Source organism: Abramis brama, assembly GCF_963993115.1.
Source record: "Abramis brama genome assembly, chromosome: 19".
Taxonomy (NCBI): Eukaryota; Metazoa; Chordata; class Actinopteri; order Cypriniformes; family Leuciscidae; genus Abramis; species Abramis brama.
This window is the reverse complement of record NC_139981.1, coordinates 15,058,328-15,072,855: the sequence shown is the minus strand read 5'-3', so window position 1 is coordinate 15,072,855 and position 14,528 is coordinate 15,058,328. Positions and strand designations below refer to the sequence as shown.

Genomic DNA, 14,528 nt, shown 5'->3' with positions numbered 1-14,528 from the left:
CACTCAATCTGTCTCTCTTCCTAAGCATAATCATCTCCTGTGTACCCTACCGTCTTGTTAGATATCCAAGCTTTTTTAAAGACTCATTAAGTCACTTAGCAAAGGCACATGGCCATGTGTCAAAAATACATAGAAATGATACCACATTAAGCATGGTTACTTTGTCAAAACTTTCAAAGTGGAAAATAAACTTATTTCTCAGCTTTTGAAATGTATTGCTGTTGAAGCAGTTTCTGCCACTGAATGCAAAAAAATAATAGGTAATTGTGTTTTTAATCTCACAATTCTTTATTTGAGCTTATATCTTGCGATTCAAATTGCATTATAACACAGTACTGACTTTATTTCTCACTTCATGTGTTTAGATCTCACAATTTGGAGTTATCTCGCAATTAAGACATTTTTCTTAGAACTGTGAGTTTATATCTTGCAATTCAGGCTTATTTTCAGAGTTTATATGTAAGATTTTTTTTTTATATCTCTTAGAGTTTATATATCTTTTAAGGGGTGGCTCAAAATTGTGAGATTTAAACTTTTAATTGCAGTATATGACTTCAGAAACTTGCAGTTTTGAAGTCTGAATAGTGAGATGTTAACTTAGAATTGTGAGATATTTTATTCCATGGTGTTTCCATTGCTGAAATTACCAAACTGTTGATCTAGATATTTGGTTTTCATTAATAAAAACTCAACTATTCTAAATGGTCAAATTTTCAGTTATTAAAAATAAAGAACAATACGTTACTTGAAATTTTTAAACTTAAATTTCAGAATCAGATGATTTTATAGTTCTTTGACATTGGAATAGTGTTGTTTACAGACGGTAATATATTCATTCTCGTGTTCATTGTATTCACACTCAAATCAAGTTTGTCAGTCTTTGACGACAGTTATAACTATAATGTTTTGCTTTAGGTCAAAGACTGTGGTGGTGACTGATGAGACATTGCTTCATGATATTAAATAATTGTAAACTTTAGCTAATACAAATTACCCAAATAATTCTTAATGAAGTACACTGAAATACCTCACAGCCATACGTACAGCAAGATTCATTTTTGTATTGGGAACACAAGCCTTCTGTACAACTGAAGCGTCAAAGCTTCAGTTTGGATGAGAGCCACAGACTCACACCTGCTTCCTTGTGTAGATCCTGTGTCTAACTGAAATTTCGTTGCCCAGAATAGATAAATCACATCACACAGAAGCCAGGACAGTTTGTGGACAGACACCTGAAGACAGACACACGGCAATGCTCTGACAAATGGGTGTTCTGTTGTATTAAGGCCAATTTCTTGAGTAATTACATACTAAACAGCCCTTGATAACACAGCTGTCCCTCTGCTAGCGCTCGTCTTAGTCAGCTTGACTGTGCATTGCTCATAGCTTGCATGACAGCTTGTTTGCTGCTTGTTTATACTGTCTTAAAAAAGACTCTCCATTTCTTTCTACTCTTAACGTGTGTGTGTGTGTGTGTGTGTGTGTGTGTGTGTGTGTGTGTGTGTGCGTGCTGAGGCTTACTTATGTTTAATTTCCTTTTTTAACATTTAAACTGTATTTTGTGTGACACAGTGTGAAATATATTGGTGTGTCATTCCCAAAATGAATCACTCAGTATATTTCAGAGGCATCTGTGTCTCTTCTGTAGTCTCCTTATTAGTTTCTGTCATTCATGTGAAGTGTTAATATCCTGCCTCTTTTCTCTCTGTTTTTTAACTAACACCTGAAGGAAAGACCAGGGGGAATCCATCAGCAGGTTTGTTGTTCTCGTATCTACATCATCCTAGTGTCCGGAATGTTTTACTTTCTTGAGTATCGATTGTGTTTTAGCTTCCATGGCTTCAATAGGAATAGGGAGAAGAATTAAGTCCATTCAGTCATGGCATGTTACATGTCTTGCTTTATCATTCATTCCCTCTGATTTTCAAGTAGTAGTTATATATGGTATGTACAGTTATCGCTCATTATCACAAAATAAACCAAGACAGGATAATCAGAATCCCAGTGTATAGCTAATTATATTGTCTCTCTTATTATTCATATACATGACATATATTTTATTTTATCTTACTTATAGCTTATATTATAGCTTAAAGGGGTCAGTGAGTTTTTAAAAAAAGAAGAAAATAAATTAATACTTCTATTCAGTAATGATGCATTCAATTGATCAAAAGAGACTGTAAAGATATTTACATTATTACAAAACAAAAAAATCTATTTTATATAAACGCTGTTCTTTCAAACGTTCTATTCATCAAAGAGTCCTCAAAAATATATATTATAGTTTCTACAAAAATTTTAAGCAGAACAACAGTTTTCAACTGTAATGATAATAATACAGAATATTAATTAGGCACCAAATCAGCATATTAGAATGATTTCTTAATGATCATGTGACACTGAAGACTGGAGTAATGATGCCGAAAATTTAGCTTTGCTATCACAGTAATAAATTACATTTTAAAATATGTCAAAATAGAAAAAAATATATTTTAAATTGTAATAATATTTTGCAATATTAATATTTTATCTGTATTTTGATTAAATAAATTCAACCTTTGTTGCAACCTTCAAATATACACGACCCCAGTCTTTTGAACAGAAGTATAATTGAATCCAGATATTATTAATAATATATTATTAATATAACATATAATTGTTTTAGTGAGTTGACCAATATATTGTTATATATAATTACATATATAAATGTATTAATAATATAAATATTCTATCTAGAGAGAAACCAGAGAGTGATGGGTGAAACATGAAAGTAGCACCAGTATGTTGTTTTGGACAACAGACAAATATAGTTTAGTGGTTAGTTTAACTACTGCATTAGCAGCAATTGTCTAGTCAGAATCAGCAGGTATTCCAGAAAGCCGTTTAAGTCATAGAATAGTAGTTTAAATGTGGAGCAGCTTCTCTTTGCTAACTTTCAAAGAAGAGCCTTGAGTGAGTGTGAAAGACACTGTGATTACTTAGACACAATGGTGTCCATCTGTACTAAAATGTGTGCGTGCGTGCGTGCGTGCGTGCGTGTGTGTGTGTGTGTGTGTGTGTGTGTGTGTGTGTGTGTGCGCAACTGTGTGCACATGTGACTGTGTGCACATGCAGACCTCTTTCTATAATATTGTAGAGTACTTTAGCCTACTTTTCTCTGTCTACGTGCATGGACTATATAACATGATGCACTTTTTTCAATTTAGATATCGTTTATATTGACCAATAAATATTACTGCAGTCATGAAAGATGCAAAGATCACTGCATGCATGCATTAAGTTCTGTTTTACATTTTTGTCCTTTACTTTTTTATACCCCCCCCATAAAAAATGCATATTACTATGTAATAGCAGTAAGAAATATTGACTCAGTTACAGACTTAGCTGTTGACATTTAGGACTCTGCATGCTGTTTATATGTATTAAAGACTGTCGTATCTGCAAGGCCATAGTGTAGTCAGATGTTTTTAGTCAGGCTGATGATGTTTTGTCTTTTAATTTTCATAGAATCCCATCAGGAGTGGAGCTTATTGCTCAGTGCTTGTAAATAATGGATGCACCCAAAGCATTTTCCTTTTTTGTATCCTCACACTTTCAATTAGTGCTGGAATTGGATGTTTGCATGGTTCATATTAGATATGTGAAGAGCAGAGCACCAGTGCTCAGACTTAAATGAAGTCGTTTACAGTTGAAAAAGCTCACAGTGTGTGGCAAATGTGTCATTAAGTATGATGGAAAATTAACCTTCCAATTGCAAAAGCATTACAGCAAGAAGCTAAGCTGTGAATACTTTTTTCATAGCTTGTGGAACATTGTACAGTAAATGGATGAACATGAAGTCTTTAAGGAAACATTAGGTATAATCCACAATCCACATAATCCATTTGTTCTGGATAGAGTGAAAAGAATTAAATATTTACAGAAAGAAAATGTATAATTAACCAACAAATCCAAGAACGTTTGTCAAAGTTAGTTGGTTGTTAGACAGGTTTTGTACACTGTTTATGTGAATATACTTCTAGTGTGGATGTGTTTGTGAGTGTGTGTGGTTTGGAGCACTTCTAAAGTAATTCAAAACTAATTCAACTTTTTATTACCATGTTTGGTTGCAAAAACACACCAATTTATTTTGCGCTTTGCTCCATATTTACCACCAAGTGGTGGCTCTGTTTCTGTGTTGCACTATCCATATAATTCTTCCACATGAGGAAGATGTTTCTGCTCACAGTCTAACTCATCTACCATCTGTCTCCCTCATTTCCATAGTAAGGGTCATAGTAATAGACAGAGGCTCTTCAGGAGGTATACCACACGGATATATAGGTACCCAGCATCCCCCACTGCTCCAGCAATATGACCAATGTGAATGCTGACTAACCTTATGCATGAATGATGAGGGCCACCTCAGATAACCCCGCCCCTTACAGACCCTACAGAGGGTTTAATATGAGGGTCCTGTGCCTGTTGCCTGAAGGATTTAACTGCCACTGACTGATTTATCCAACACCCCCTATCTGACATGCAGAAATGACTCTACAATATACATTTTTACAGATATAATTGTTATTTAGTATATGTAACATCCATGTAGCAAAATAATGTTTTACCTTTAAACTACAGTACCAGCATCCCATACTGTAATATATGCAGGAATAATGATTAAATCAAACCGTTTTATAGGTTCAGTTCAGTTATGAAGGATATCTATGACAGTACTGTATATGTCTCAGTTTGCATCCCACCTATTAAACACATTAGTCATAAACTTGCATGTTGCATATGCATGAACTTTGGCTCTATATTATTGTACAGTAAATCATCTTTACAGCATTATGTCTCCACTCTCCTTTACACTACATCTCTTTCACACACAAACTACTAAGCATGAGCTAAAAAGCACAGTGTAGTATGTATATATCCAGCATGATTTAAGAACCCCAGCTTATGGAGTTGTTGTCTTTGATGGAATATGTATATAGTTGCTTTGCACATAAACTGTTTATTATGACATGCCTCTCCGGGCCTCTATGTCAGGCCTAGAAAGGCGGCTTATGGAGATGTTGTCAGGCTGCTCCACATTGAAGGTAGCAACAGAACTAGGGTGGACTAGAGTCATGCTTCAAAAGGTTGCTTGCTGATTGGTGGAAACCTTGGAATGGGATTTGTGTTGCATGATGTTCTTTTGATGCAATTTAAGTATAAGACAGTTTATGGGGCTTCGGCAAAGGAAATCCTAGTAAGATCTAAGTTAATGAAAAAAAAAAAAAAGTATTGTTTTACTGGAGGAATCTGGTAAAAACTGAGGAAAGGAAGCTTGCAGGTCCAAAATAAACCATCACAGCTGTTTTTATTTAACTAAACTTTAGTTAAATACCTCTTTCTCTCCATTCCATGTTTAATTATTTTTCTGTTTATTTGTCCCTTCCCACTTCCCGGCCTCTTCCATCCCTCCACTTTCCTCTCCTGCAGCCAAAAGTTAAGTTTTCGCGAGCGTGTGCGGATGGCCAGTCCTCGTGGTCAGAGCGTAAAGAGCAGACAGATGTCAGTGAACGACAGACGCTCTCCTGGCACAGAGGTGGGTGTGGAGGGCAGCAGCCCTGCCAAGGTCCAGAAGAGCTGGAGCTTCAATGACCGAACACGCTTCCGTCCATCACTCAGACTCAAGAGCCAATCTCGCACAACGACTGAAGGTGAAGGGCTTTTTTGATTGGTCAAATCACTGATTTTCCTCTTTTACTGTAATTACAGAAGTTCTTACTAGCTGATAATCATTCCTGGGGTTTATTTACTTCAAAAAAATACTTCATTTTGTTTACAAAGTTTTTTTTCTGTTATCTGCTAGTCTTCACACCATTTGGCCATTTTAGAAATAAGAATGAGTCTTTTCCTATATACCTTATTGTTATTGGTATTTTCTGGATTTATCCCTGAAGGCAGGATTTACACACACTATTGGGCTGCAGTGGGAAAACATGGCCTCTCATGGCACCCTCTGTTTGCACTAGTTATCCTTGACTCATGCTCCCATCACCAGAATGCCCCTCAGGGAAGAAGAGAGCAAAGCAGAGATAGAGACATTGTTTATAGGAGGATATTTAGTATTGACAGAATACTGTACGTTAGTCACAAAGGGCCGGGAACCCATAGTCCCATGGGAAAAGAAAACATAGTGAGAATGTTTAATAACCTGTTTAATAAATCTTTAGCAAAACTTTTAAAACCAACAACTCAACATATTACAATACAATTTTTCTGTTAATTGGCCTTGTCAACATAGTGAATTTGCATGTGAAAACAGATGTTTGTGATTTTTTTTAATGTTGAACAATAGATCCATGTGGCCCACATCACAGCAAGTAAAAAAATGTTACATAGATCTTTTTTTTCAGCAGATATGGTAAGTTATGTGTCCAAGGTGACAGCATGAAAGTCGCGATGAAACGAAAAAAAAAAAAATTGTGAGTTAATGCTTAAAACAAGAAAAAAATATTTAATTTTAATAAATTTTTCAGAAAGCACTTTATATCTTCAGTCATTTTGCTTCTCAAGTAAATATATCTTATGTGTAGATATTTGTACTGGAAAACATGTAAACAATTCTGAGAAAGTTAAGTTTGTCATTTTCACCAGAAGATTAAGTTCTTCTGATTAAAAATTACGAGGTCAAAAAAATAAATAATTAAATGTGTACATGGGTGTACCGTTCACAATAAGATCAATAACATGCATTTAGAAAATAGATTATTTTGTTATTTTGGTTTAGAAGAGCACATTTAATTAAAGCTGAGTTAGCAAACAATGTGATATAAAATACAGAAATGTGAACTGTACACAGAGATGTAGTGTTTTAAAAACTAGTTTGTTGCTGGAAAAGCTGCCTAATTTGTCAGTCTATTAAAGAATAGTTCACAACTTCTTGTCACTCTACAACACTGCACCTACGTGTTTTGTTGTTGTTGTTGTTGTACAGTAAGATTTATTGTAACATTTCAACAAAGGTAGCCCAATTCAGCAGAATTTGCAAAGGTAGCATCTGAGTGTCAGCAGCAAACTAGTCTCAGCCCTGTGTGAGACCCATCAAGCTAAAATTAATCTCAAACCTGCAGTTACCACACACTGGCTTCATCCTCTTATACACACATTATAGATCCACCACATATGATAGCCTATAAGACAGTGGAGCAAAGGGGAATACAATTCTTCACATCTTGATAGAAATCTCTCTTCCAGGCAGCATTTATCTGTGTCATGTACTACAAGTGCTGACAGTTTAAATGGAGGAATTCATTCATTCTACAAGCATCATATCCAGATATTTTGTCTGTGATCTGTTTCCTTTTGTTTGTGATTTACGCATTTTGGCAAATGCTTTTATCTAAAGTGACTTGACTTTCATTGGACTCAAGATACAAAAAATAAGTACATTTATTTATAGATCAATATATAGATCAATTTAAAACGATCGGCTATAGCATGCAAAAGACTAATACTGATAGTTTTGATTAACTGCGTGAAGGCACGTTCATAATCTAAAGTTTTTTTCTCTGGGTAAAGTAATTAAATACTTGCCAAAACAAAATGAAACCTATGCAAAATATAGCAGGGCTCGAAAATACGTACTGCCAGGTGCCAGTGGGAACAACACACGGGACAACTGTCGGAACTGTCACTTTCCCTATCATGAAAGTTTATCCTTTGCTTGTGTTTTTAAGCCATGCCAATTGAAATATTCAAGCGCAAGGAGATGCAAAAGAGAACTCAATTTGGTACTTGCTGTGTGAGAAGTTTTGTGTGCGCACACATCCATAGCAAGCCGCGTCTCAGACAGTAAACAATTAATAAAAATAAATAAAAATAAAAATATTGGATCCGTGCAACTCATAAAGTGACTAATATTCCTAATATTCCTGCTGCGCTGCTGTCTGTTTTTTGAGTTGTCACTTTATGAGTTGCACGGATCCAATATTTTTATTTTTATTTATTTTTATTAATTGTTTACGTTCACTTAAGCCACAACCGACTGTGTTTACTAGGATACTCGCCAAGATGGGCATATTTGTATAAAATTGCGTGTGAATTTTACCATTCCAGCGCAAGAAGAAGCAAAAGAGAACTCAATTCAGTATTTGCATGCTGTCTGAGACACAGCTTTTTTGGGTGCACGCTATGGATGTGTGCGCACACAAAACTTCTCACACAGCGAGTACCAAATCGAGTTCTCTTTTGCATCTCCTTTTTATGCTGTACAGCTCTGAGGAGAGAGGGGTGGCCTGTGGTCTGTATGTGTCGGTCAAGGGAAAGATTTGATTTGAATGCTATTTTGATTCATAGCTGTATTGATCTGCCCTTGGCTTTCTCTACTTTTCAGCCTAGTTTTGTTTTCAGCCTTTTTGAGGATCTGCTTCTTGATGTGATTCACATTCTTTACCTTTCTCTCAAACACACAGCTGACACTAATCTTGGACCGGATGATGCTTTTGATGAGAAGGGTTGCCATTGTGATGTGACTGTGGAAGATCTGTCTGCCCCACTGAAGGCCGTGATCAGGGCCATCAGGTTAGTTTGACTTCCCAGAGTGTTTTGTTCTCCTCTAAAGAAAGTTTGAAGGATTGACACTGTGGTTGCAGAGTTAAACGCACTCATTTTGACCTCCCTGCCCTGTTGATGGAGACATTAGGTTTAGACCATGAGTGTTGTCTCTCTCCTGCTGGGTGAGGCCACAGATGTTGCTTTAGGTGACGACTTCTTTCACTTCCATCACCCTTTACTATTAGGGATTCACAGGAGGGCTGAGATTTTTCCAACTCCTCTTTCCCAGGGTGTCGGATAGACATGCTCACAGTCAGTTCTGCTTACACATCAGCTCATCTGACATTAACAAAAACTGACAGGGGCTTGAATCTGTAAGACGTAACAGAGACGGATCACTGAGATTTGTTCCCCTCTGTGTCAATATTTGTAGTTCCATCTTCACTCAGAAGAATGTCAAGAATTGGTTTGGGTTTCTGTGTGCTTGTGGTAATACCTGTGTTTACACAGCTAATGCCATCTATCACACATAGCTTTACTCGAACATGAGCCTTACTTGAGTAATATTATTATTAACTGTGGTTTTAAAGCAGAGGTATATCTGATTATATTTTTCTCTGGGTCATAAACTGCTCTGATATTCGTGACTGATTTCTGCCCTCTAGTGGTTATGAGCAAGTTTACACAACCTGCAGGCTTGTTTATTTGCGAAGAGGTTTGTTTTATGTTGAGCTGACTTCATATATGCACATTGTACTGTACAGTTTATAGATGTAACTGCATATATAATTGGAACAAATTTTATTTTTAAACTTCATTTTCCGTACCTTTTTGCTTTATTCTTGTATTAAAGCTATCCAAAAAAAAAAAAAAAATCAAGGTGTATTTACTGAAGTCACCTGAAGTCTTTATTTATTCATTTAATTACTATTTTGCGTCTGAAATTAATATATCTTGTAACAGAAAATGTCATAAAAAGATGAAATATCACATATTTATCACATATTTACATTTTCCTGTGTTTCAGTATTTTGTTATATAATTTCTCATCAAAAGTTAATTGAGTCTTGTTTCTTGTTTAAGGATAATGAAATTCCATGTGGCCAAGAAGAAGTTTAAGGAGACGCTGCGACCGTATGATGTGAAAGATGTGATTGAGCAGTACTCTGCTGGCCACCTGGATATGTTATGCCGTATCAAGAGTCTCCAGACTAGGTGAGACAAACCAGCCCTTTTTGTATGGCAAAAATATGTTCAACTTCAACATGTGACTGAAAGTTATAAATTCATTCATAACATTTATGTAACATTTTTTTTTTTTATTATTATTATTTTTTTACTGCATAAATTTCTCACTTGCACAATACACATTAACAAATGCAGTAAGTACAAAGACATATTAAAGAAAGCTATTATTGAGCTCCACCGTACAGAAAATAGTTAAACAACTTTGTTTTCTTATGCATACTTTCTACATCTACATATCCGTGTCTGTCTTATCTCCCTGTCTGCGCTCTCCCATTCAGGTTAGACACCATTGTGGGTCCACAGACCTTGAGAACCAAAGCCAAGACCTTTTCTTCTCCTTCCCTGCACTTGTATTACAGTCAGGCCAAGAGGAAACACTCTGCCCCAGGGTCAGCCGACCCATAATCCCCAATCCTAAACCCTTTTACACTTAACTCTGAAACATCCAGACATGAGTCATTTGCTGAGGCTGTGTGTCTAAATCCTTAGTGACCATTACCTTCTGGACATGAACATCACAGAGATAAACGCTATATAAAAAGCATACATCCTTAAATCAAGATACATATAGTAAGATAAGACTTGTTTTCAGAGAACACATCTTGAATCAAGTTTATTAGCTCATTGGCAAATAGTTTTTGCTTGTTGTTGCCTATATTTTGTTACATTTATGCTTATAAAAAAAAGAAAATTCAATATATAGCCTATCGTCTGAAAACGTTGTTATGCAATATTATTTAAGGATGTTTAGATGTTTAATGCAAAACAAGACAAAACTTCTGAATAAGAAAAATATATGTACTACTGTTCAAAAGTTTAGGGTCAGTAATATATACATACAAACTGAACACACATCACAGGATTAAATATTTAACTTATTCTTGTGATGTATATTTTAAAATGTATAAAAACAGAACACATTTATTTGAATATATATATAATATATCATTTTGTTTTTATTATTATTATTATTATAATTTTTTTACAATATATATTTTTGCGGTCAAGCGCTTTTTGCACATGAGATTTGAGATGCGTCACGGACCCAAAGCCTCCAGCTGTTTGCTCTGTCCTACAAATCCTTGATTCCTCTGTTTTTCATCATGCAGAACTCTCTCCTGTTTTAACAAGGTTGGCCAATGCTAAACCAGCATAACTGTTAATGCAGTGCATGGTGTTAGAACAAATGTGCCTGTGTATTGGACTAACTTTTAGATTGATTTCTCTTGGCTTTCCCTAGCATTTGGGTTTGTATCTTAAAGCGTAGTTTTTGTACAGTTTGTAAAACATTTCGTCCGGCATGGAATGACCTGCTAATCAAAGAGAAGCATAATCAAATTTAGTCATTCTTTAATATTGTGAACCAACAGGTGTCTAATCAACCACTCTGATTTGAACAACCATCTCTAACTGACATTTAAGCTTAAATTGTTGAAACCACAGTGCACTTTGAAACGCTGACTTTGAAGCAACAGTTAACAGAATTTAAACTAGATTACTGAGACCTTTGGTTTGATTGGCATTCATGTTTCTGAGATGTGGTCTGCATGTATCTGAGATCAGTAGTATCTTGCCTTGGTGCCATAAGCTCCTTCTCCTCGACCTTCTCTCTCCTCCTTTCCTTCCTTTCCTTGATGGCACAATCTTTAAGATGTACTTGACCCCCGTATGTTTTCTCATTTAGACTTGCCACAGCCGTGGGTCCACATCAGACACTCAGCACCAAAGCCAGGAACCTTTCCTCTCCCTCTCTACAATTGTATTACAGCCAAAGCAAGAAGAAGCATGCTGGGTCAGAGGCCTGTAGAAGGCTAGGGGACTAGTCATGGGGCTATACTTACCTCAATCAGTTCATACTGTACATTGGGTCCAATGCTGATGATGTATTTAACTAAAACTATTCAAAGGGTTTATTACCATATGTTATTAGAACTGAAAATACCTACACACATATTCCCCTAGTAAACAAAATCAGTATCCACAGTGAATCTAAATGGCAGAGGTTCTCAACCTTTTTGACTGCAAGGCCCCCTCTTTGTCCACAACGATATTCAAAAGCCCCATGCCAATCGTTCTTCATTTTCTGGATAAAGATTTAAAAAAATATTCTTTACTCACAATTTCTACAAAAAACTATTTTAGAGTTTGGAATAACTAGAAATGTAAATCCATTATAAAATTGCCCACCGAGTTTTAAGATTTTATTCGTTTACATGACTTTTCAAGTCTACAAATCACACTTTAAAATGAAGCCACCTCATGTATCAAGGTTTTTCAAGACTGTGGGAATTCTGCTGTTGAGTGGCTGAATTAAAATAAGAATTGTCTTGGCTTTTAGTCATTAAATGAATGAAAATAAAAATGAAAATTTTTAGCTTATTTTAATGTCATTTTAAGTCATCTTAAGGTAGAGGTCTGCATTCCCGCGGCTCTCCTGCGGATACCGCGGGACCCGATCAGAATTCAGCGTATCCACGCTTTAATTTACTTTTCTCTGTGACATTTTGCGTTGGCTGTAGCCTAAAATATACAGGTGAAACTCGAAAAATTAGAATATCGTGCAAAAGTTTGTGTATTCCAGTAATTCAAATTAAAAGGTGAAACTAATATATTTAGTATATATAACTGTATACATATGCATGATTATACTTTTCAGAGGGCTGACATTTCTGTATTTAAAATCCTTTTTTTTTTATTGATTTCATGTATTTTCTGAGATTTTGAATTTGGGGTTTTCATAAGCTTCAAGCCATAATCATCAAAATTATAACTTTTGCAGGATATTCTAATTTTTCGAGTTTCACCTGTATATATTTTTTTCAAATTCTGCACTGAGCAACCTGGCAAATTATTTTCTTTGCATCCCGGTCATGACTGCACCTTAAAAGAGAGCATTCAGCCTTTGGTCAGTTTTTGGATGAGAGACGCTGAAACGGTCGTCATGGCATTCTTTTCTTGCATGGATGTTAAATAGTTCTGTTAAAAAAGTGATTTCATTTTGCAAAAGCTAGGCCTATAAGCCAATGATTTTCATTCATTCATATTTTGCTTCTTTTTTTTTTCTCTGTGACATTTTTTCTACCGTCTTGACAGTAAAATGTTAAAAGAATTTTGTATCTTGACGACGAATAAAAATAACAAATAGCCTAGCTACCATTTTTGTATAGCATACATTTTATATTTGTTATACCAAATCTCTCTCTTTCAGTTGGGGAAATTTAAATGTGAGATTCTGGAAACGAGATATAAATTTAGCAGGATCGGTCGGGTCGGGAAGAAAATCATTGTAAGCGGATAGGTGGTAAACACAGTGAATTTTAAGCGGGAACGCGCGGTATAGAATCTGGCGGGAGCGGGATGAAAAAAACAGTCCCGCGCAGACCTCTATCTTAAGGCACCCTTGGAAGTTTGCTGGAACCCCCTAGTGGGCCCCAGCCCCCTGGTTGAGAAGAATATGTGGATTACAAACCTCTTTACTTTTCGGTGTATTAAACAATCTTCATCATTGGACTTCAAGGTGATTAATAAATAGTGATATGTTTTCAATCAAGGAGATGATTATAAATTGTGTAGCACACACTCTACACAATTGAGCTGATTGATCAGCTGATTGATGTTGGTTTAACGCAAACTACTCTTGCATGATATATTTGGAGAGATGAGGAAACATTAGACAGTTTTTCTAACAACACAAAAACAGAAAGTCAAATACTGAAATGTGAAATCCAGGAATGATTATAAATAGTGTACATAGTCTGCTTTCTGCATGGAAACACTTGGATAATCATACACTACACCTGAAAATATAAACTACATTTCACTAGCACATTAATCTTGCACACTAGGGGCTTCTCTGGAGTATCGTTTACTGTATAATTTTGAATGTAATATTTTAACCATAGGTACTGTAGATTAGATACTGCCAATCCTTACATTTAGAGCAAGTAACATTTAAAATGTAAATAATCCAATTTTAAATTGAATTGACTGTAGTTATATCATTTAGAAAAAAATAATAATAAATCAGCATCTCTTTCTTACTGTCTTTGTAACATAGAAAAAATAGATGATGGTGATGCACTAACTTCTTTTTTCACTAACCAAAGTCCAGTCTTATCCTGCTGTGCTGTGCAATGCTCAAGCTTGAGGAACAGAAGTGTAAAGGTGTACATCCTCACGTATGCTCAAAATCACTTTTTTTCTCATAGGGTGGATCAGATACTAGGAAAAGGCCAGATTTCGGTAGACAGGAAAGGCAGGGAGAAAATCCTCCCAGAAGGAGAGTCCCTGGACCATGACATGAGCATGCTTGGACGTGTCTGTAAAGTAGAGAGACAAGTAAGCCATATTAACTTGGTCTAATGAAACATACACTACGTTTAAAACTTTGGGGTCTGTAAGATTTTATTTATTTTTAGGAAAGAAATTAATACTTTTATTCAGCAAGGATACATTAAATTGATAAAAAGTGACTGTAAAGTTATTTATAAATAATGTTACGGAAGATTTTTATTTTAAAAAAATGTGTTCTTTTTAACTTTTTATTCAAAGAATCCTGAATTCTTTTTTATAAAGTATTAAGCAACACAATTGTTTTCAACATTGATAATAATAAGAAATGTTTATTAGGCACCAAATCAGCATATTATCATGATTTCTGAAGTATTAAACATATTATCATGATTTCATGTGACACTGAAGACTGAAGAAATGGCTTCTGAAAATTCAGCTTTGGCATCACAGGAATAAAT

The 14,528-nt window shown here is 35.4% G+C and overlaps 1 protein-coding gene across 5 annotated transcripts in view; it reads left to right on the top strand.

Annotated features, from left to right (window-relative positions):
* Positions 1 to 14,528, top strand: part of kcnq5a (potassium voltage-gated channel, KQT-like subfamily, member 5a) — a 127,120-nt gene that overhangs the window by 107,777 nt on the left and 4,815 nt on the right. For 2 of the 5 annotated variants that reach the window (XM_084092232.1, XM_084092234.1), the window contains exons 10-14: positions 1,730 to 1,756; positions 5,470 to 5,690; positions 8,448 to 8,556; positions 9,613 to 9,744; positions 13,986 to 14,115. In XM_084092232.1, the coding sequence (XP_083948358.1) occupies positions 1,730 to 1,756; positions 5,470 to 5,690; positions 8,448 to 8,556; positions 9,613 to 9,744; positions 13,986 to 14,115 (619 nt within the window). Of the gene's footprint in view, positions 1 to 1,729; positions 1,757 to 5,469; positions 5,691 to 8,447; positions 8,557 to 9,612; positions 9,745 to 10,055; positions 10,167 to 11,461; positions 11,570 to 13,985; positions 14,116 to 14,528 lie in introns of all 5 variants that reach the window. The other 3 variants (XM_084092230.1, XM_084092231.1, XM_084092233.1) reach the window with 3 other exon arrangements.